General features: G+C 40.8%; 1 protein-coding gene and 1 non-coding gene across 3 annotated transcripts in view; one reads left to right on the top strand and one right to left on the bottom strand.

Annotated features, from left to right (window-relative positions):
• Positions 1 to 23,888, top strand: part of CLIC5 (chloride intracellular channel 5) — a 181,809-nt gene that overhangs the window by 44,722 nt on the left and 113,199 nt on the right. Inside the window, exon 1 of one of the 2 annotated variants that reach the window (XM_008994525.5) lies at positions 19,574 to 19,907. The exons of the other annotated variant lie outside the window; for it this stretch is intronic. Coding sequence (XP_008992773.4) covers positions 19,845 to 19,907 — 63 coding nt within the window. The 5' untranslated portion in view covers positions 19,574 to 19,844. Of the gene's footprint in view, positions 1 to 19,573; positions 19,908 to 23,888 lie in introns of those variants that run through there. 2 annotated transcript variants of the gene reach the window in all.
• On the bottom strand, positions 16,456 to 16,559 carry LOC118153317 (U6 spliceosomal RNA). The gene has a single exon (XR_004742566.1). It is a non-coding gene; the product is annotated as a U6 spliceosomal RNA (small nuclear RNA).

Raw genomic sequence — 23,888 nt, 5'->3', positions numbered from 1 at the left:
GTGGGGGTGGACTTTTCCCTCGTTTTTCTCGTGATAGTGAGTGAGTTCTCAGGAGAGCTGGTTGTTTAACAGTGTGCAGCACCTCCCCTTTCTCTCTTCCTCCTGCTCTAGCCATGTAAGACGTGCCTTTCTCTTCTACTGTTACTGTAAGTTTCCTGAGGCCTCCCCTGCCATGCTTCCTGGATAGCCTATGGAACTATGAATCAATTAAATCTCTTTTCTTTATAAATTACTCAGTCTCAGATAGTTTTTTATTGCAATCCAAGAATGGACTAATACACCACTATTTACAATTTAGTGTATAGCCTTCCAGGCAATACATAACATATACCTATATGTATATATAAATCATATATATAACAAAGATGAAATAATTATATGTACTCTTTCACAATTTGATTTTTTTTCATTTATCAACATATCAGGGGCTTCTTTTTATGTCACTCCATTTTTTTTTTTTGGTAATATCCTTTCTTATACAGATGCACCAAAATGTACCCAACTGATCTCCTAAAAGGACATTTAGGTTCTTACATACATCCTTTGCTCACTTAAGAGTTTCCTATCAGTGGACCTCTTAGACCATTATAAGACCCAATTTGTCTTCAAGCTGAATAGATAATAGGCCCACCAAGAACCTTGCATCAGTATACACTTTCTACCCACATTGGAGGCTTATGCACAATTTTTATTACAAACCTTTAAACACTTTATCAATTGAATAAATGAGAAAATCTCTTTCTGGTGCAACTTCATTTTCTTAGCTAAGTAGACTGACTTTTCATATATTTATTAATCCCTGCATTCCCTTTATAATGAACTAACTGTTCTTATATTTTACCCAGAGTCAAGCCTCACGTTGGTGTTTTCACATATCATATTTTATTATTTTCATTATGGCACCTGTTGGCACACAGCAAATAGTCACGTACTGAAGAGAGCATATTCTGCAGATAGGGTGAGGGGCAAGGGGTCTAGCAAATTATTATTTTAAAAGCACTCCTTATTATTTAATATGTAAGAACTTCAAGAACTGGATCGACATCTCATTCTGCAAAGCACAGTGATGGGAATACAATAGGATCTTAATAAATGTGTTGAAAAAATGAGTGAATGTAGACAGAGACTGATACAGACATATACTATGCGTCTGCATCTGTGCTAGATACAGGGAAACAGCACTTAGCACATAAGAAATGCCATTTCTTCTTTCTAAAAGCTTGAAGGTTTATTAGGACTTCAGATGTGTAAAATGAGAATTTCAATGTAAGAAGTGATTAATAGAGGGATGATTAGACATCTCCTATACTTGAAGTTCTTAGCTGTAGAGGGCAACAGATAGACAAATAATTTCCATGTAATAGAAAAAGAATAGAGGTTTCCACAGGGTGCTGTGGGAGCATAAGCTTTAAGGATCATGACAACTTAGGTGAATGAGGAAACATGAAGGAAGTATTTCAAGCAACAGGAGCAAAGACATGGAGATTTGGAACAGCAAATTGTGCATGTAGGAAATCAAACCATTTTGGGGATTCCCAGAATCTATAGAGCCTGAGGGTACAGGAGGTCAGGTAGGCAGACAGGGAGAACACAGGGAGCAGGTCCCAACCTAGTACATCATGCTGGGGAGCACAGTCCACACCACGCCACCAAAGGGTTTTGAGCAAGGCCGGGTATGACCTGACACGAATTGTAGATGCTATGCCCTGGCTACCAGGGGAAGGATGGATTTGAGGGTTGAGATGGGTGGCCAAGAAAGAGAGAAAGCAAAAGAGAAGTTAGGAAGGTTCTATGTTTACTCAGGAATAAGGTGATGAGGCTGCAGTAATGAGGAAGAAGGATGGAGAGATCTCAGAGTAGACACTTGGTGGCTACCAGGACTTGAGATAATGGAGGGATTAAACAGAAATATGGGCTTGGTTTCTGGTTTTAATGATTGGATAGATGACAGTGTCATTCACTGCAGGATAGGGGAGGATTTGAAGAAGACTGTTAGTACACTATCTTGGAAATACTAACTTGGAGAAAATTGGGACACTCATGTACTCTGCAGACATTTGGTTATAAGTATGAGGCTCTCAAGGAGGTTAAAAGTACAAAGGTTAAAAGTTAAAATTGAGGAATGAATACATTCAGGATGGCACTGGATTTCAAGGCTGGGCCTTCATGAGCCTCCCCTACAGCTCACTTATAGCCCGGCATAACTCCCAGGGTAAGTTCGTTTCCCTTTGAGGGTCCATCACAACTGCAGATCTGGAATGAATTCTGGCTTGGACTCCTGAACCCCTTTTGATCCCTAAGAAGAGCAGGGGAAGCTCAGCAGTACATTTCTTCACTATTGAATGGGAATGAGCTACTTGTTGATCAGTTGTTAAACTTTCCTTCCCCAGAGAGATGTCAATTCTGCAGCCTAGTAGTAGTTAGGAAAATTGAGGTGCACTGGTGTGGGCCACACTGTCCAAGCCAAGGGTATTCTTTTTTGTAAGAAGACGGGCTCCCCTAAGCAACAAGATTGGGAAGAGGGCCTCTTTCAGTCTTCACCTTTTTACTATGTCATCATGAGTTAGTTTTTCATTAAACGTTTGTCAGTTTCAATGACCCACAGCCAGGTTTTTGGGGAGACAATACATAGGATATGGCACAAAGGTACATTGGAGTATCATAGAGGCTAGTCCTGGCTCTTCCACTTTCTAGTTCAGGGAACTTGGGCAAGTCACTTTACTTCCCTGCGTCTGTTTTCTGATCTTGTTAAAATGGGAATAATAAGAAAAATATCTGCTCTTCTACCTCTCGGGACTGCTGTTATGATAAGAGAATAATATTGGGCTGGGTGTGGTGGCTCAAGCCTGTAATCCCAGCACTTTGGGAGGCCGAGGTGGGTGGATCACGAGGTCAAGAGATCAAGACCATCCTGGCCAACATGGTGAAACCCCATCTCTACTAAAAATACAAAAATTAGCTGGGTGTGGTAGCGCCTGTAGTCCCAGCTACTCGGGAGGCCGAGGCGGGAGAATTGCTTGAACCCAGGAGGTGGAGGTTGCAGTGAGCTGAGATTATGCCACTGCACTCCAGCCTGGTGACAGAGTAAGACTCTGTCTCAAAAAAAAAAAAAGAATAATTTTGGAAGTCCCATGCAAATGTTATTATTGTTTGAAGATGCCTGGCTGTGAGCCTGCACTTAGAAAGTCTCAGTAAACAGCTAAGTGAAGTGTGCCATGAAAGACACACATTCCCTTGCCCGTTTATTCAACAACTGCTTGTTAAGTGTCTGCTCTGTGTGAGGCACTGTGCTCATTGCTAGGGATATAGAGAAAGCACATACTCCATGAAAGGCATGGAAGAACCTTACATGCATGTTAAGTTAAAGAAGTTAGTCTGAAAAGACTCATTCTGTAGAATTTCGACTACATGACCTTCTGAGAAAGGGAAAACTATGGAGACAGTAAAAGAAAAGATCAGTGGTTTCCAGGGGCTGATACGGGGTGGGGAGTAATGAATAGGCAGGGCACAGAGGATTTTAGGATACTATAATGATAGACATATATCATTATAAATCTGTCCAAAACTGTAGAATGTATAATACCAAGAGTAAATGTAAACTATCTAATGAAGCTATGGACTTTGGGTAATTATCATGTGTCTGTGTAGGTTTGTCAATTGTAACAAATGTACTACTCTGGTGATGAATGTTGTTAATAGTGGAGGCTATGCATGTGTGAGGGCAGGGCGTACCTGGGAAATCTCTATACCTTCAGCTCAATTTTGCTGTGAACTAAAACTGTTCTAAAAATAAAGCCTAGGCCAGGCACGATGCAGGTGCAGTAGCTCATGCCTGTAATCTCAGCATTTTGGGAGGCCAAGGTGGGTGGATCACGTGGTCGAGAGATCAAGACGATCCTGGCCAACATGGTGAAACCCTGTCTCTACTAAAAATACAAAAAATTAGCTGGACGTGGTGGTGTGTGCCTGAAGTTCCAGCTACTTGGGAAGCTGAGGCAGAATTGTTTGAACGCAGGAGAATTGTTTGAACCCAGGAGGTGGAGTTTGCAGTAAGCCAAGATTATGCCATTGCCCTCCAGCCTGGTGACAGAGTGAGACTCTGTCTCAAAAAATAAATAAAATAATAAAATAAAGTCTAATCGAGAGAGAGAGAGAGAGAATAGACCATGTATGCCTTAGAAGAACGTATAATCTAAAGCTTACTGGAAGAGAAAGGAATGTAAACAGATTTTCAAATAGTAAAAAATGGGAGGTATAATCATGCATGCACAATATTAGCTAGGTTTTTTCTTAATATTACAATATTTTGACTTCATTTGTGACCAATTCATGCAGAAGGTCAGTACTGTTCATTGTTCAGACAGGATCCCTTATTTTTTGTTCACTGCAGGCAAATGGCTACCCAGTGGTGACCAACTCTGGGGCCTCATGAGAAGGGGTGAGGGAGGCTGTATGGTCAGCATTCACATGGCCAGGCACGCCGCATCTCTATGATCAGCTGGGAGAGAGCAGAGGAGGCTTTGGTGTTGACTGGTGAACTGAACCAGACCACTTTGGTGTGGCTGTTTTGCATCCTTCTGCCTTTTAATTTGTTGACTTCCCACAAGGACCCAGTGCCTATGAGTAAGGCAGAGCTTAGGTCAGCAGTTTGACTCTTTGCACTTTAATGTTGGGAAGCTTAACGAAGGGCATTAAGTCTTGTGTCCATTGATGCAGTGACTTTGTGCTGTGTTAATGGGGGATAAATGACGGAATCCACATTCTGCTTTATTCATCCTGAGGCTTAATTTTATGAGAGAGAAAACAAATAACAATAATTCGGTTTACAAAGTGACAAAAGAGCAAGGTGAAAAAGAATTAATTTCAATGTAATGGAATGAACTTCAATGTAATTTTCTTTTAAAGTATAAAATCATTTAGCTAAAATAACGACCTTTTGGAGAGGTTTTTCCCATCCTCCACAAGTCCTGGCTTTCTGTAGTTGCAGACAATGAGCAAAACCAAGTGTGAGAAATTTTGAGATAAAAAATAAATATTGCAGTAGGGCATGGTGGCTCATGCCAGTAATCCCAGCACTTTGGAAGTCCAAGGTGGGCAGATAACCGAGGTCGGGAGTTCTAGACCAGCCTGACCAACAGGGAGAAACCCCATCTCTACTAAAAAGAAAATACAAAATCAGCCAGGCGTGGTGGTGCATGCCTGTAATCCCAACTACTTGGGAGGCTGAGGCAGGAAAATCACTTGAACCCAGGAGATGGAGGTTGTGGTGAGCTGAGATAGCGCCATTGTACTCTAGCCTGGGCAACAAGATGGAAACTCTGCCTCAAAAAAAAAATTATATTGCAAAAGTGTCTTAGAAAAATATTTATCTTTTATATACAGGGGTACATTGCAAACTTTTGCAAAGTGCCTCTAATTGAAGAAATTATGAATAATTACAGAGAAATACAAAAATTATTTCTTCTGAATTTCTGCAAACCCAACATATATTCAGTGAAGCCATCATTATTGGTTATGCTGGCACTTTTTCACTAAATGAAAACTTCTGGACAGATTTTCTCCAATGATGTATTGAAATTATAAAATAATATAATTACGAGAACGATCCAAGATGGCCGATCGCTAACATCCCGGGATTGCAGCTCTCAGGGAAGGCGCGGAGAACTAGAGGACGCCACACTTTCAGACAAAGTCTGGTCGCTCACGGAGCAGAAGATCCCCCAGTGGTGGAAACACAGGGGTCGCCAGCGCGACTCTCGTGGTCGGCGCAGCGGTTCCGCCGGCACCTCGGCGCGGCAGCCCTCGGAGCAGAGTAAACGGGACGGGTTCCCCTTCTGACCGAGGTTTGGAGCCCCGGGAAGGCAGAGTCGCCTACTACGGAAACAAGAAGGAAGCCCGACAGGAGAATCCTGGGCGGAAAAGCACCATCAGTTTTAACGCCGCTGCTCTGGCCCTGGGAACTAACAACCTGGACGTCCACTCAAGAGACCTAATCTGAAAGTTGGTAACTTCAAAGACGAGAGGAGGATAAATTTACAATGACGGGAAGAAACCAGCATAAAAAAGCTGAGAATACTCAAAGTCAGAACGCCTCTCCCTCTAAAGATGATCACAGTTCCACATCAACAATGGAACAAGGCTTGATGGAGAACGAGCGCCTCCTGATGACAGAATCACTCTTCAAGGAATGGATAATAACAAACTTCGGTGAGTTAAAAGAACATGTTGTAGCCCAACGTAAAGAAACTAGGAACTTTGACAAAAGGCTTGATGAAATCCTATTGAGAATAGACAACTTAGAGAGGAGTATGAGTGAATTAATGGAACTGAAGAATACAATACAGGAACTCCGAGAAGTATGCACAGGTTTAAACACTCGAATTGTTCAAGCAGAAGAAGGGATATCAGAGGTCAAAGTCCAACTTAATGAAATAAAACGTGAAGAAAAGATTAGAGAAAAAAGGATAAAAAGGAATGAGCAAAGTCTCCAAGAAATGTGGGACTATGTGAAAAGACCAAATTTACGTTTGATAGGTGTACCTGAATGCAACGGAGAGAATGAATCCAAGCTGGAAAATACCCTTCAGGATATTATTCAGGAAAATTTTCCTAAACTAGCAAAGCAGGTCAACATTCAACCCCAGGTAATACAGAGAACACCACAAAGATATTCCTCAAGAAGACCAACCCCAAGGCACATAATCGTTAGATTCACCAGGGTTGAAACGAAGGAGAGGATACTAAGGGCAGCCAGAGAGAAAGGTCGGATAACCCACAAAGGCAAGCCTATCAGACTTACAGCAGATCTCTCGGCAGAAACTCTACATGCCAGAAGAGAGTGGGGGCCAATATTCAACATCCTCAAAGAACAGAACCTTCAGCCCAGAATTTCATATCCAGCCAAACTAAGCTTCACAACTGAAGGAAAAATAAAATCTTTTATGAAAAAGCAAGAACTCAGAGATTTTATTACCACCAGGCCTGCTTTACAAGAGCTTCTGAAAGAAGCATTACACACAGAAAGAAACAACCAGTATTAGCCTTTCTAAAAATACACCAAAAAGTAAAGAGCACCAACATAAAGAAGAATTTACACCAACACATGGATAAAACAGCCAGTCAACATCAAATGGCAGTAACCCTAAATTTAAATTGACTAAATTCCCAATCAAAAGACACAGCCAAAACCCAACGGCATGTTACATCCAGACCTGTTTCACATGCAAGGATACACAAAGACTCAAAACAAAGGGATGGAGAAAGATTTACCAACCAAATGGAGAGCAAAAATAAATAATAAATAAATAAAAAGCAGGAGTTGCAATTCTTGTATCGGATAAAATAGATTTTAAAGCAACAAAGATATAGTGGTAAAAGGATCAATGCAACAACAAGAGCTAACGATCCTAACACCCAGATAGGAGACTTAGACTCAATGAGACAGAAAATTAATAAGGATATCAAGGACTCGAACTCAGATCCAGAACAAGTAAACTTAATAAATATTTATAGAGCTCTCCACTTCAAATACACAAAATATGCATTCTTGTCAATACCACATCACACCTACCCATTAGTTTAAATGAAACATTGATTGGCCATTATTAATACCCAATTTTTTTCAAAATAAAGCAATATTTCCATTTACTCTCCCTCTTTCTCTTCCTCTTTCTTCCTCTCCTTTACTTATTTTTTTTTTCTTTCCTTCTCTCAAAAAAAAAGAAATCAACTTGTAAACCTCTAGATCCAGGTCGGCAATGTCTCTTTCATTGCTTGATTTCCTTTCTTCCCTTCCCTCCCTCCCTCCCTCCCTCCCCGCTTCCTCCCTTCCTTCCTTCCTTCCTTCATCCCTTCCTTCCTCCCTACCGTCCTTCTTCCCTTCCTTCCTGCCTTCCTCCCCCCCCCAAAAAAAAAAAAAAAGAAAAAAAAAATAATAATACAATTACATAGGAAAAGGTAAAAATGTGATCCCACAATGTAGACCCCATAGGGATATAATGGGGGACTTTAACCTTGGACTTCAGCTCCTCCAGCATAAAATGCTCCCTTCAACCTTTAAATGACAGGCTCCTTTTCATCTTTCAGGTCTGGGCTTAAATGTCATCACCTCAGAGGAGCCTTCCCAGTAGATGTCTGTGCAGAAGGCTTCCTCACCCGCCTCACTGTGATTCTTTCCTCAGATTCCATTGTTAGCTTTGATCATAATTTAATATTATACATCTATTTGTTTGCCTATGTGTTTGTTCTGTCTCCCACAGTGGATTGCAAGACCCGGCAGGCACAGGATGTTCACACCTGATTTATTACCTAAGGTATACTCGATGTTTCTCAGACCACCTGAGATATTAATATTATAAAAGCCTACATACAGTAGATAAACTCATGTGAAAATGATAATTATGGCAATTGCCATCTCAGTGGAAGAAAACTCCTTTGTGAGGCAGTTGGTATATGTCCAAGCACTATCTCATCTTCTGGTTATGTAAACTTAGGCAAGGACCACCTTTTCTCAATGCTATTCGCTGCATTTCAATTATATTTTCCTAAAAGCATATTGTGTCTACTTAGCTAGAAGTGGGGTGAGGAATGGGAGCACCCCACATGCATTTTGAGCACTATGAGCTTGTGAGCAAAGCCTGGGTCTTATTCATAAATTTATCCTCAGCATCAAGCACATCTGGCACAGCACAGCTGCCCAGGAAATGTTTGTTGAACGTAATGAAATTGAGATATTTGAAGAACTTTCTGCCTTCTCTTTGGAAGAAGGAAATTGAAGCAATTAAAATAATGCTCTCTGATTTTCCATCCACCAAGTTTTGTGGGGGTAGGAGTAGTCTTCCTGGCAGATCATAAAAGATTCCACAGTTGTGTAAAGTATATGACAAAAACAGAATTAAAGCTACCTCTGAATATAGATTAAAGAGACGTACATATTACTGTGCTACAGAAATGAATTTCCTCTGTGTCTGCCTCACTGTGACTAGAAAATGTTTTATTCTATTTCTTTGAGATTCTAAATTGGAGAAAGATATATACTCAAGGACATACAAAGAAAGAGAAAAAAGCCTACATACAGACATGTTCCTAGAATTCTAGGGGTGGGCTTGTACATTGCTGCCCCCACCTAGGATAGATTCTTCTTAAAAATAATAATAACAATTCAGGCTAGATCAACTCTGTCCATCTCCAAGAAAGCACTTGCTGTTTTCTCAACAGTACTTTATGACTTTCAGAAAATAGTTTCTCATGTAGCTCAAAGAAATCATGCCGTGCCAGGGAGAAACAGTGAAGTAAAGATGAAGGCTGTACTATCTGCTCTCATACTGCTCTAAAGACATACCTGAGACTGCGTAATTTATAAAGAAAAGAGGCTTAATTGGCTTACCATTCCACATATCTGGGAGGCCTCAGGAAACTTACAATCATGGCAGAAGGCAGAGGGGAAGCAAGGCATGTCTTACTTGGCGGGAGGAGAGAGAGAACAAAGGAAGAAGTGCCACAGAGTTTTAAACCATCAGATCTCATGAGCACTCACTCACTGTCATGAGAACAGCAAGGGAGAGAGATCCATCCTCTTGATCTAATCACCTCCCTGACACATGGGGATTACAATTCGACATGAGATTTGGGTGGGGACACAGAGCCAAACCATGTTAAAGGCCATCCAGCATTCTATTCTTTACCTAGGAGCATTTCTTTTGTGAATGATTTAGCAGCTGATCTTCAGCCTTCATTTTCAGGCTGGGCCTTTACTATTTTTATTTCTTTAGTTTATTCACTTAAACACAGTGGTAATAAAATAATACTAACTAGCGCTTATTTATTGAGGACATTATAAGCAGATACTTGGGATTCTAACAACCTGGGATTCAAATCCCCAGCTCTAGTGCTTTCTTGTATACTGATTAATCTGTATATATCAGCTTCTTCATCTGCAAGATGAAGTAACAATAGTAGCTCCCACATATGGAAGCTTGCGATGAAAGACAAAGTGAGATGCTGCCTCTGAAATGCTTTGCTCAATGCCTGGGGAAAAATAGCTCTTGTGTTCTTTGTTTATGGGTCTGTCACTGTGTTGGGTGCATTATACATATTTATAAATAATATTAATCAAACTACACAAACTTCAGGGAAAGTATAGTTATCTTCATCTTAAAGATAAAGGAACTGAGGCTCAGAGATGTTGAACAACCAGATTCGAGGACTAGAAATTCTTGAATTCCGAATTTCTGAAACTCAATCTAGTGCTCTTTTTATTATACTATAAGACATTCTCTTTTGAAAAAAAAATTAATGGAGACATTGTTTATGATGTTTTCTTTTTATTCTGTACCATGTGTGATCACCTTAAATCTACACATACAGCCTTTCTCTAGAATTCTGTCTGAGCATATTTTTACTTTTGTATCTTAGCTCAGGATCCTGTTGTGTTTTTATGAGAATCTGGAACTTTAAAAGTGATACTTTTGGGCTGGGCACAGTGGCTCACACCTGTAATCCCAGCACTTTGGGAGGCTGAGGTGGGAGAATCACGAGGTCAAGAGATCAAGACCATCCTGGCCAACATGGTGAAACCTTGTCTCTACTAAAATACAAAAATTAGCTGGGCATGATGACGCACGCCTGTAGTCCCAGCTACTTGGGAGGCTAAGGCAGGAGAAATGCTTGAACCTGGGAGGCAGAGGTTGCAGTGAGCTGAGATTGCCCCACTGCACTCCAGCCTGGTTCCTGGCAACAGAGCAAGACTCTGTCTCAAAAAAAAAAAAAAGATACTTTTTACTCATCTCAGGACTGGCCTTGTTCTTAAAGTGCAGCACTGTGTTGGTGCCTCATGTCCACCGTCTAATAGCCCTGAGGTCCTCTTTATATTATATAGGCTATCTCTTGCCTACAGCCCTCTATATAGTTTCTAACTGATGCGGATGTAAATAAATGTCCATTTGCAAACATTAGAAAACTCAATTCAAGATGGTCTGAGCTAAAAAATAATTTTACTAACTATTAGGACAGGAAACTCTAATGATATCAAGCTTTAGGCACTAAGACATCCAAGTCAGAACTTGGGCTTCCTCTCTATACATCTTGGCCCTTGTTTTCTCTTTTTTGGCTTTACTCTCAGTCAGGTTCTGTCCTAGTGTGGTGAGATCGTTCAAAGAGCTCTAGGATCATACCCTAGTCTACAAAGTCCAGGCGAAGGAAAAATGGTCTTCTAGATTTCTGAGAAAAGTCCCAGAATTGAATCTCATTGAATCCAAGTTGATCATGTGCCCATATTGAACCAATCACTGTGACTAGAGGTGGCAGTGCTCTGATTGGCCAACATGAGTCACCTGTCCATGTAAGGCTTTACTTGAACCTAAGGCACTGTGAATGGAGGAAGGTAGATCCCCACGGAAAACTAGGTAACTCAGAGCAAATGAAATCCAGTTGTCTATGATTACAACAACTATTTATTTGTATTTGCAGAATTTTAATCTGTGTGGTCATGGGTGTTTGCCCAATTCCCTCAAAATATTGTACATTCTACTCTGAGCAATGTAGCTTCTGGCTTTCTATTTCCCATGTCCCTCACCTTGCTTTTCCCCCAACCCTTGCTCTCGTGAATTCTGTGACCTTTTTTGCTTGTTAAAGACCACTACTGGTCAGTTGGCAAGATGGAGTCTTCGCCAAAAGAAAATCAGATGTGTAGATCAGAGTAATAGTAGGTGACAGTTGTGGGTGGATCTTTTTGGAATTTTGTTACATGTATTTATCGTGGACCCTGTCCAAAGTTTCTAAAAACTATTTGTGTAATAGTTGTATTGTTAAGGTAATCTTGCCAGAGCTAAAGTAGGAGGTTGGCCATTAAGTGAGGACAATCAACAGAGCAGTAAATACTGCCAAAAATGCACGGTGATGCAACGGAAGATGACCTCCTGCCCTTTGGCTCCCATAACTTCCATGTCCTAGGACCGGATGTTTTTTAATTTTTGTGTGCCATCTCTCAGGCCCTATGCTTCCTTTTCATTTCATCTTTGGGTGTCTCTTAATTTAAGCAGAATAAAGGAGAACTCCAGAATCCCTAACCCTAGCCATTTCTTATCTAAGACTAGTCATTCCCTTATTCCACCAACTCAGTAAGCAATTTCTAAATTTCTAGTAGCATCTCAACCTCCTCCAACCACATCCCGTGGTTAATAGCATGAGCTTTAGCAATGGAGGGTGTCCCAGCTCTGTTGCTTATAACTATCCACATGACCTTGGATAAGTTACTTACCCTTTTTAAGTTTTTGCATCTTCATTTGTGAAATGGGACTAATAACACTGCCTCATAGTGTTATTATAGAAATGAAGTGAGCTAATAAGGACTTCAGAGCTCCCAACACATGGTGAGCTCTTAGCAAATGTTAACTATTATTACTATGATGTAACTTTTTCATATGTTTCAGTTCAAATTAGAATCTGTATAAAAAACTGTATACTGTAATGTCCATTTCACTGACTGAAGGTCAATATCCCAAATGGAGGAGTCTGCAAACAGAAGTGGTTATTTATTCATTCATTGATTCCATCAACAATTATTTATTGAGCGTATGCACTACACAGGACGTACTAGCCTGTTTATAAGTATATAGCAAGGGACTATTATATCCTTTGGGTCTTGTAAAAGAAACCCAAAACTGGATTCCTGTCCTCAAGAAGATTTCACTCTAGTAGAAAAGCCATAACTCAATCCAGGAAGAAATAATGCAGAAACTAAGACTGCTCATCAACAGAAGGTGGTATGCACACTGTATGTTCTCAGAGGGTTCTAGAACGAGCATGAGCAGTGTCTGGCACATAGTAGACACCCCCAAAACACTGGTTGAAGGAATGAGTAATGAAAGAGTCAGTGAGATGAGTGATGGTTGGTGACAAGGACTCTTGGCTTCAGTCCAGCTCACTCCCAGGTCTCTGCCTTTGCTAAGCACCAATAGGCACACTGCAGTGAGAGCAAAGATCACTGACCATGTTGGCCACACCCAAGGTTACAAAGAAATAGACAGAACTAGCAACTCACCCCAATCCCCCATAGCCCAATCTGTGACCTCATGTAGGTGTGATCCCTCTAGGACTCACCTCCCTTTGTCTACACCCACTTGTACTTCGTCTACTCCCACAAAGAGACAATATCTTTCTGCAGCTGTCATCAAAATCTTCCAGCTTAAATCTCAAGTCCTTGAGATTGTCTGGGAGATCTCCTGCAGAGAGTTCAAGGGTGGGACAACTTAGTTGCTTAATTCCCATGGAAATAGCTGCTACTCTTGGCATAGTGAGTAGGTTCAACTGAATACTGCTAGGTACATAAAAGTTGGGACTTGTAACTAATAATGTGATTGCACTCTAGTAGTGGGTAGAATAAGCATTTTCTGAAAAATCCCTCATAAGCATCATCACTATTTTATAGTACATGTCATTTCATCACCACTACAAACATACTGTCTAAATATGTTTATTTTGTTTTGTTTTATTTTTTATTTCAATGAAAGTTTGTTTTATTGTACTGATCAGCTTAATTAGAAGCACTGGGTCTCATAAAATAAAAATCTGTTTTACATTTCTGAAATTAATGGTAAGATGGGGTCTTTACATTTCTGAAATTAACGGTAAGATGCTACAGTTTTGAAGCAAAGAATGTGTGGGAAGTGGGTATAGCAATAGAACCTGATGGCTTTATCTTTTGGAAAATTATTTAAGCATTTTGATTATTTGTAAACTTTGCATACAAAAACTTCACCTTTTCGGTGTGTAGTTCTGTATATTTTAACACATACAGAGATGTGTGTAACCACCACCACAAACAGGATGTAAAGCAGTTCTATCAGCTGAAAGTTGCCCCTTTATAATCAAACCCTCCTCTATCCCAGTCCCTAGCAGCCACTGATCTTCTCTTCATCCCTATAATTTTTTTTTTATTTTCCAGAATGGCATGTAAATGAAAACATATAGTAAGCAATCTTTTGAGACTGTTTTTCTTTTTCACTTAGTATGGGGCATTTGAAATTCATCTGTGTTTTGCACCAATTAATAGTTCATTCCTTTTTGTCACTAAGTGATATACTATTGCATAAATGTTATCACGGTTTACTTATTCCTTTACCCACTGAGGAACATTGGGGGATGTTTCCAGTTTGGGGAAATTATGACTAATACTTCTGTAAACATTTATGTACCAAGGTTTTATGTAAACATAAGTTTTCATTTCTCTTAGATGATACGCAGAAGATGGTAAGTGGGCCATATAGTAAGTGTACGTTTGACTTCATATGAAAATGCCAAACTGCTTTCCAGAATGACTGTACAAATTTGCATTCCTACCATCAATGGATGAGAGTCCCAGCTGTTCTGCATTCTTGCTCACACGTGGGGTTGTCATGAATGCATCTTTTAACCATTCTGTGTATATTGTGGTATCTCTTAATCTGCATTGCTCTACTGAAGGATGTTGAGTATATTTTCATGTGTTTACCATTGGTAAGTCTTCTAGGGTAAAGTATCTGCTTATATATTTTGCCTATCTTTTTTGGCTGGGTTTTTGTTTTCTTATTTTTTGAGTTTTAAAAATTCCTTACAAATCCTGGATACAAGTCCTTTGCTTCCTCCTCATCTCATTACTGGAAGAGATTGTATGGAATTGTTATTCTTTCTAAATTGTTTGGTAGAATTCATTAATGAAGATATCTGGGCCTGTAGTTTTTTTTCTTTTTCTTTTTTTTGGAGGGTTTTACCTATGAATTTAATATGTTGAATAAATATAGGACTATTCAGGTTATCTGCTTCTCATTGAGTGAATTTTGTTAGTCTGTGTCTTTTATCCATTTTATCTAAGTGGTCTGATTTATGTGCAGAGAGTTGTTTGTAGAACTCCCTTATCTTTTGTATCTGTGAAGTCCACAGTTGATAACCCATCTTTCATATCTAATATTAATAATTTATCTTCTCTGTCTAGTTTTTTAGTAAATCTAGTGAGAAATTTATCAACTTTATTAATCTTTTATAAAAACCACCCTCTAGCATTAATTTTCTCTATTTTTTTCTTGAATTTCTTTAATTTCTGTTTTACATTTATTATTTTGTTAATGTTGCTTTCTTTGGTTTTAAATGGCTATTCTTTTTTCTAGTTTCATAAAGTAGAAGCTTAGATAATGGATTCGAGAACTTTATTATTTTCTAAAATAAGTGTCTTACGTATAAATTTTCTCCTAAGCACTGCTTTAGCTACATCTCACAAATTTTAATATGCTGTATGTTCATTTGAATTCAATTTAAAATATTTTCTAATAATTCTTGAGACTTCTTTATCAATGAATTTCTTAAAGTGTGTTGCTTAATTTACAAATAACTGGAAGTTTTTGGATATCTTTCTGGATATTAATCTAATTCGTTCCATTATGGTTAGAAAATGTATGTTATATAATTTCATTATCTTAAATGTAATGAAGTTTGTTCTGTGACCCAGAATGTGGTCTATTTTGGTAAACGTTCCATGTATACATGAGAATAGTATATATTTTGTTCTTGTTTGGGTGGCATATTCCATAAATGTTCATAAAGTCATGATTATTGATAGTATTGTTTAGGTCTCTTACATTCTTATGGATTTGGGGGTCTACCTGTGCTATAAATTACTAAGAGAAGAATTGAAGTCTCTAACTATAATTCTTTATTTCTCTTTCTCCTTTCAGTTCCATTGGCTTTTGTTTTATCAATATTGAAGCTCTGTTATTAAGTATATTCACATTTAAGGTTGTTATATCATCTTGGTGAGCTCTTTTATTATTATGTAATATCTCTATTCCTGACAATTTCATTTTTCTGTAGTCTATTTTGTCTAATAGACTTACATTAATGTATGTTTATATATTATATTAATAATTATGTTAATTTAGACACTAGCTTTCTTTTAATTAGTGTTTGCATGGCAGGGGCTTTCCCATCCTTTTACTTTTAATTTATCAATATCATTGTGTTTGAAGTGAATTCTGTAACAGCATATAGTTGGGTCATCTTGTTGCTTTTTTATCCAATCCAACTATCTTCAGCTTTTAATTGATGTGTTTAGACCATTTATATTTAGCTTAAGTACTAATATGGTTGTATTTAGATGTATCATTTTATTACCAGTTTTCTATTCCTCTTTTCTGCCTTTTAGATTATTTGAATATTTCTTGTCATTCCATTTTAGCTTATCTGTTGACTTGTTTAGGATACTTTTGTTTTATAACTCATATAGCTGTTTCTCTAGGGATTATAATACACATACCTAGGTTTTCTCATGCTACTTAGAGTTTACTATTTCAAGTGAAATATATAAACCTTACAACTATATAAATTCCTTGCCCTTTACCCTTTCTGCTGCAGTGGTCATATTATTGAACATAAATATATAAACAATGCTATCAGATATGTTACAGTTTTCACTTTCAACAGTCATACAAAAATATGAATGTTACACAGGGCCATGTCATCCTTTCATTGGGGCCATGCCACTCTTCTCTGTATGGTTTCTATTTTAGAATATGTGCTGCCAAAGTGAGTGCTAATAAGGTTTTTAAGGTACTTTCTTGGTAAAAATTTATTCAAAACTTGCACCGCATTTGTGAAACTAAGGGCTGAAGTCAGACATATAGTGTTTTTATCTGGACAAAGCTAGAATTGACTCTAACCAATTATGCTTTAACATTAAAGGGTACAAAATAAAGTTCTTTTATCTTTAACTAAGGCATAATTTGGAATTGAAAACAGAAAATATGCACAAAAACAGTTTATGACCAAAGAAGAATTTTTTGCAGCATGAAGGTTTATAATATCAAAACTATCAGTTATCTGCAGGGATGTCTAAATAGGAGATATTTCCTATAAATTGTTATTGCAAGGGATCTGTCCAGTTTTCCAATAGCCATAGACATTTGGAGAAGATAAAGTGAAAGTTAACTCTGATAGGTTTGGGATTAAGGAAAGAGAGGTCATACCACACATTGGTTAGATCATAGCCAAGGAAGTGATCTAAAATATGTGTAACACATTTTTCATTAAAATGCAAAACAAAAAAACAATGCTTTAGGTCTTCTATATGCTATATATGCTCACAGGCATTTTATGCATATAATTTTATTTGCTACTGTCACATTGCCATTAAGAATATTGCCCATACTTCAATGCAGGGATGTTTTGAGTCTGTGCATCATGCAGTGTAGGCACCAGACTCCCTCTGTAACCTTGGTCCTTCCCTAAAGTATGTGGTCATTGGCTCGGAATGTACAGCTGTGAAGGTGACTGTTTCTCTAAAGGCTTTGGTGATGTAAGCCTGAAACGAAGCATGAGGAAAGCAATTAAACCTCACCTTGATTAAGCTACAATGTGCCAGGTTGGGCTTGGTGACTGCTTTCTTCAGGGAGGAGGCTTTTGCACTGGGAGGCTGTGGGGAAACAGCTTGCCATAAAGGGTAGTGAGGACACCTTTCCCTCTTCTTTGTCTATTAAATGCCTGACCTTTCAGGAAGGTTCAGCTGAAGTGCCTTTTGCTCCATGAAGCCTTTTCCTCTCCCTACCGCAACCATGGTAAATAGTCTCTACATGACAGCTTGTCTAGCTCCTTCATCTTCCCAATTCATGTGGCAGCCTTAGTTTTCCTTTCACGTAACTATTATTCTGAATCAGATTTTGATCTCTGTTAAGACCATTCAAACTATGTCTTCATTTTTTCAAGGTTATTTCCATAGTGTGCACTAAGGGAAGCAGTTTGTAGATCAGTTGAGAGCACAGGCTCAAGTCTGTCTGGGTTTAAATCCTGACTTCACCATTTTCTAGCTGGATGACTAGGGGTAAGTTACTTAAATACTTCATGTCTCAGTTTCCCCATTGTAAAATTGGGATCATTATACTATTTGTAAATATCATACAAGTTCAGACATGCAAATTGCTCAACACTTTTGCCTAGCATTTAATAAGTATTATTACTAATTTTTTTAATTAAGGAATGCATTTTTTTATAAAGCTATGAAACAAATATATGTTTTAAGGAAGGCAAGACAGAGCACAAACAGGATTGACTAAAGAGAAGCCAAAGAAGACAATGCGAATTTGACCAGATTTTGGTGCATAAGATTTACTAACTATTTTTTAAGGAAATAAAGGGTGGGAATGTCTGTTGGTACAACCACTTTAGAAAACCTATGGCAGATGGGCACTGTGGCTCATGCCTGTAATCCCAGCACTTTGGGAAGCCGAGGTGGGAGAATTGCCTGAACCCAGGAAGCAGAGGTTGCTGTGAGCCGAGATCACGCCATTGCACTCCAGCCTGGGTAACAAGAGCGAAACTCCATCTCAAAAAATAAATAAATAAAAAGAAAACTTATGGCAGTATTTACATAAGGGAGCATTCTCATACACTAGCAAGTCCACTCCTAAGCATACATCCAAGAGAAAAGTGTCTGTGAATCCAACCAAAAGATGTTTGACAGAATGTTTATGGCAGAGTAGTTATGATCTTCAACTGCACAAATGTTCAGAACCAGGAGGAGGGAAGGGAAGGACCACCCCCCCCCAAAAAAAGAAAGGGGCAGAATAAATAAGTGTGTAAATGAAAATGGATGATACACAACTACACAAAGCACAATGGATGACTTTCAAAAACATAGTAATGAGTGAAAGAAGCCAGACACCAACATTCCAGGCAAAATGATCCTGTGCTGTTACAAGCCAGAATAATGGTTACCCTGGGACAGGGGAGAAGGGAGAAAAAATGTAGAGAGGAAGAAGCAGGAGAAGCTTCTAGGGATGTCACTAACATTTTATTCTTCATCTGGAGCTTGTTACATGGGTGGATTCAATTGTGAAAATTCACTGAGGCATACACCTACAATATGTGCATCTTTTCTGTGCTTGCATCCTACTTCACTAAAACAACCAGAAAAGAACAGGAATGAAGTAAGATCAGAAAATAAAGGAAGAAATAGAAAATAAAAGAAAGGGGAAGAAAAAGAAACAAACCCAGAAGGCTGAAAGGCACGGATCCTACGTTGGGCGGCACCTGAGCAGGTTGACTCACCCCTCTGCTCCGGCGCCAGCCACCCTGCCCTGTCCCTCCCCCACGCCCTACTGTGTGTTTGCTCAACCCAAGAATGGCAAATGCCCCTTTCTTTTTTGGGGGGGTTGGTGGTCCTTCCCTTCCCTCCTCCTGGTTCTGAGCATCGCTAAGACACAGGAAGGACTTTCCAAGTGGGTAACGCTGGTAGTGGAGTAACTCGGAGGAGCTGATGCTTTATTAAATAAACAGAAGACTTGAGAGCCATCTCCTCTCTTCCTTCCCCTTCCCTTTTCCCCTTCCTCTGCCCCTTCCCCTTCTCCTCGACTCTCTCTCCCTCCCTGATTATCCTCCCCTAGGACACCCTCTGGGCTTTTGTCCCCGCCTCCTGCCCCGCGGGGTCTCAGGGCGGGGGGCGTGGCCAGGCCCAGGCCTGAGCTCCCGGGGTGTCCCCGCCGCGTCCCCGCCCGGCTGACCCCGCCCCGCAGCCAACGGCTATTTTGGGCACGTTGGCGGCGGCGGGATCGCTGACAGTCCCAGATCCTGTGACACCTCCGGGCAGCCCGGCACTTGTTGCTCCCAGGACCTGTTGTCATCCCCTTCACCGGGTTTTTCCCGTAGTCCCCGGCCCCCTCCCGAGACCCCGTGCCTGGGCTGGAGAAATAGATGGTTTTGTGAAAAATTAACACCGCCCTGAAGAGGGGCCCCGTTGGGCAGCGGCAGGAGCACAGAGTGCCGGCCCGGGACCTGCAAAGGTGGCGCCTCCCCAGCCCGGGACGGTGGCCCCGGGCGCCAACGGCATGACAGACTCGGCGACAGCTAACGGGGACGACAGGGACCCCGAGATCGAGCTCTTCGTGAAGGTAGGTCAGGGTTCGGGCACCCGCTGCACCTGCCGCGCCTCCCGCCGGGCTCACACACCGGGGCTCGGGGTGCGCTGGACTCCGGACCCTCCCGGGAGGGCAGCGCGGAACCCTGCGCTCCCCCGTGGCCTTTCTGCAGGTCCGCGCCCCGCTGCGGGACTCCTGGATGGAATGGAGGGAGGCAGGTTCAGGCAGGTGGCTGTCCGCGCAGAGTCGGCCCGCGGTTTGTCAACCCCCGCCCCCGCCCCCGCCCCCGCTGTCACCATTTGCTAGTCCGAGTCCAGAGCCCTGTCCGGGCGCGATTCAGGCTGGTCCTGAATGACGCCTCCAGGTGTAGGGTTGCGGCAGAAACCTGGACCCGCGAGCCTTTCCTCTAAAACGAGAGGAGGGGCAGGGATGAGAGAGAAAAAGAAACATTATTGACACAATGATCTTTGGCACAGCGAAAGTGACACTTCTTAAAATTCCCTCTTTTCGCTCAGAGCTCCTCAGATAAAAGCCAAGGAGACGAAAGTGTTTTCTTGCTTAATGCTTGCAGAGCAGAAAACAAGCACTCCATTCCCCGACGTTATTATTTTTTGTCATAATCATGATTTTTCAAGGTAGTATCAAGGAAACGCTAGGCGTTTGGTAATAGAGAGAGACTCCCGTTCAGCCTTGTGCAAACAGGGATGAAGAAGCACAGTGCAAATTTAAATGAAGTCGCCTAGCCGTTCCTAGGGTCAAAGCTGCTCTACTTCATTTGTAACCTGTAGGAGGAAGGCTGGAGGCGAGGCCGAGGCAATGTTTCCCGCTGCGCGGGTGTAAGGAGAAAAAAACATTTGATCAGCCCTCGGTGCCGACGCTACAGAAGTAGGGAAACCTGAGGCTGCAGCAGAATAGCCTCCAGGGCCGAGCAGAAAGAGTCGCCAGGACTTGGGGGAGGGGAAGTCGGGGACTGCCTGAGCTCCAAGACCTTTCACAAAGGAGGAAAAACTCTCCCAGTGCAAAGTTTCCCTAGAAATACGCAGATCTCCGAAAAGGGAAGAATCACTGGTGCCTGTCAGGGGCCTCCTGGCAGAGTTTAAAAGGCAAAAATATTCCCTGGAATGGGGAAGATGTTATTTTGCCCAAAAGATTCTTCTCTGCAAGCTAATTAAATAGATGTTTGCAAAAAGTATGAGATCTACATAAATCTTGAAAACAATCCATGGTCTCTGGTACTTTCTGACTCCTAAAATACATAAAAATGAACTGTGACTTATTTTACACTTGGTAGGCGATGTGTCTCTGTTGTCCCAGCCTACCACAAAGGTTAAATTTCTTCTGCTGAATTTTACATTCTTTGTGTCTATTTTTCAAACTTCCACCTGACACTCAGTGACACTTGCTTTTTTCAGCCTGTTCTCTCCCCACTGTGGCCCCTGTGCACTCCTTTGGTTTGCTCCAGGCAGGATGTCCAGGTCCTTTGGCAGACCCAGGTAATAAGAAAGGTCATGTCTGTGTGATGCTGGGCAGTGCTGGACCATAGGGCAGCAAAAGGGTGTTCTGAACCCCGACATCCAGGCTTGGGGCCTAAGGAGTGAATACGGAGAGTTTTAACAAAGCGAGGAGTCTTGCTGCTCTCCTTGAAGAAAGCGATTCTAGGACTTACTCAGATTCCCTGAGAGTAGGCAGTTTCAAGGTGTCAAGTTCCTGAAAGATATTTGAAACACAAATTGGTTCTTTAGAGCCAAAGCAGCCCTTTGCCCCACTCTTAGGTGTGGAGACGATTCTGCCTGCACCTTTGGAATTTTCCTGTTGGCAGTGTTGGAGAGTCTCTCCATTTATATAAAAACCTTACTTGCACAATTTAGGGAATTCTTTAGTGTTCCCTAAAAAATTCTAAGATGACTGTGTTGTCATTTGTTTTGTTTTCCCTAAAGGAAATGAATCCATGAGAGCCAGGCAGGCCTTCATGGCTAGCTCAAAAACCAGATTGATGGGGAAATGAAAACATCAGGTATGAAAGTTATTTTGACCCCTCCCTTAACCCCATTTTTTGAGCTTCAGGTTTAGCAGTTCTCATTTACAAGTAAATGGGACAAGTAAAGGCTAGAAATATTGTGAAATAAAGATGCTGCCCAGGCCTTACTTGAACTGTGTCATTTGAGGGAAGCAATGTCCTTGTTGACAGAACCACACTTTTCCAAAGTTTGGAGCTTCTCTAAGGTACAGGATTCCCCCAAAGGCCTTCCTGCTGTTGGTGTTAGGTAACTGCAGTGCTTTCTGCAGGGCAGGGCTGTTGGGTTTCTATGGAGACTTCCAAGCAGGGTGGGTCCCACCCAGTTATAGTCATTACTTGGTTATTTTCAACACCCCTTGGAAGGACCTCCCAATCTCTTGTTTCCACTGGGGGTCCCACTCTAAATCGCAGTCACACAGTGAGTTTCACAAGGACATGTAATTGTCTCCCATGTCAATTGATAGTCATTATCTGTTACTACTATTGCTGATAATGACAATGATAAGAAGAGATTGCAGCATATTAGGACATAATAATCATGTTCAAATACCTTATCTCATTTGATCCTCACAACTTTATAAGGCTTGATTCATTCGTGTGAAAGATAAATAAAGCAAACTAAAGTCACAGGGACCTCGTGAGACTCCCTGTCAGAGCACTTGATGAGCTGCAGTTAGCTCTTCTTATAACAGCTTAGGAAACTAAGAATGGTGATTTCTCCTGTTTTACGGTTGAACAATACATGTGCTCACAGAGGGTATGTGAAATGCCCAAAGGTAGACAGCACATAGGGTTCAGATCCAGTCCTCTAATCTAGAAGTTCAAACTCTGAATTTCCTGCTCTTTCCAAACACCTATGTGTCAGGCCTGGTACCTTATTTTGCCAAGTTAGGCTTTCAAGTGCCATCATGATGACAATTATAAGGTATTAATCTGTTCTAATGTGTTAATAGAATGCTTCCAAAGAGACTAACCCATTTCTGTTAGGTACTCTAAGACGTTCAGGGAGTGAACATCTTAACAGTGACTATTAAGAGATTATTTCCCCACATTTTTAGTTTCTATTAATAAGAAAGTTTAGATCACCTCAACTCTGATTCGAATGTCCCATAATACCTGTGGATGGGGCAGTGATTTGGAGACACAGTACCCAAGTTCAAGTCTTGCCTCTACCTCTAATTAGCTAAATGGCCCTGAACAAATTATTTAACTTTCAGGAGCCTCACTGGCCCCCTCTTAAAACAAGAGCATGGTAGTAAATAAGGAGGCCATATAATTTATTGTTCAAACCCAGACACTTCTGAGAGCGAAAGGAGATGTTACCAATAATTAGGCTGGAACCACAGGTATAACCTGGGATAGTTTTGGAGCAAATCAGAATGTGTGGTCACTCTGGTTATGAAAATGCTGTCATCATAGATTTGCTGTGAGGATTCCATGGGAGTATATAGGTGAAAAAGCTTTGTAAGTTGAAAATTGCTATAAACACATTGACTTGAATAGTGTTATGAGTCCCATGGCAGATAGAATATTTCTGGATCTGCACGTCCCTGATTTGCCTTGGGGAACAAAGGCCTGTCTCCTTACTCACTTGCAGAGATATTTTGAGAGTAAATGAGATCATATGTAGCTTGGACTTTGATCATAAGGGGAGGACAACAGGCTAGAGATAATGGCAGTGAGTGTGGTTTATTGAAAGAAATAGAGCAAGGAAGTAAAAGTAAAACAGAAAGCAATTTGAAAAGACAAACACAGGATGTGCTGTGTAGGTTAGATCAAGGCATTCCACCCATTTGCATTGCTTTCTCCACTCCCAGTCTCACCCCTGGACCCCAGAAATAGGAAGCTAACCAAGTGACTATGATAAAAACTCACCACAAATGTCTTTTGAACCAGGAACTGAGGTTTCAACAGAAACCAGTAGTTCCCAGCCTTCACTACCTATTCAAACCATTAAGAGAGATTTTAAAACGTCTGCTGGCAGTCTTCTCCCCAAG

The sequence above is a fragment of the Callithrix jacchus genome, chromosome 4 (genome assembly GCF_049354715.1).
Source record: "Callithrix jacchus isolate 240 chromosome 4, calJac240_pri, whole genome shotgun sequence".
NCBI classification, from domain to species: Eukaryota; Metazoa; Chordata; class Mammalia; order Primates; family Cebidae; genus Callithrix; species Callithrix jacchus.
This window is presented reverse-complemented; position numbering and strand designations above follow the sequence as displayed.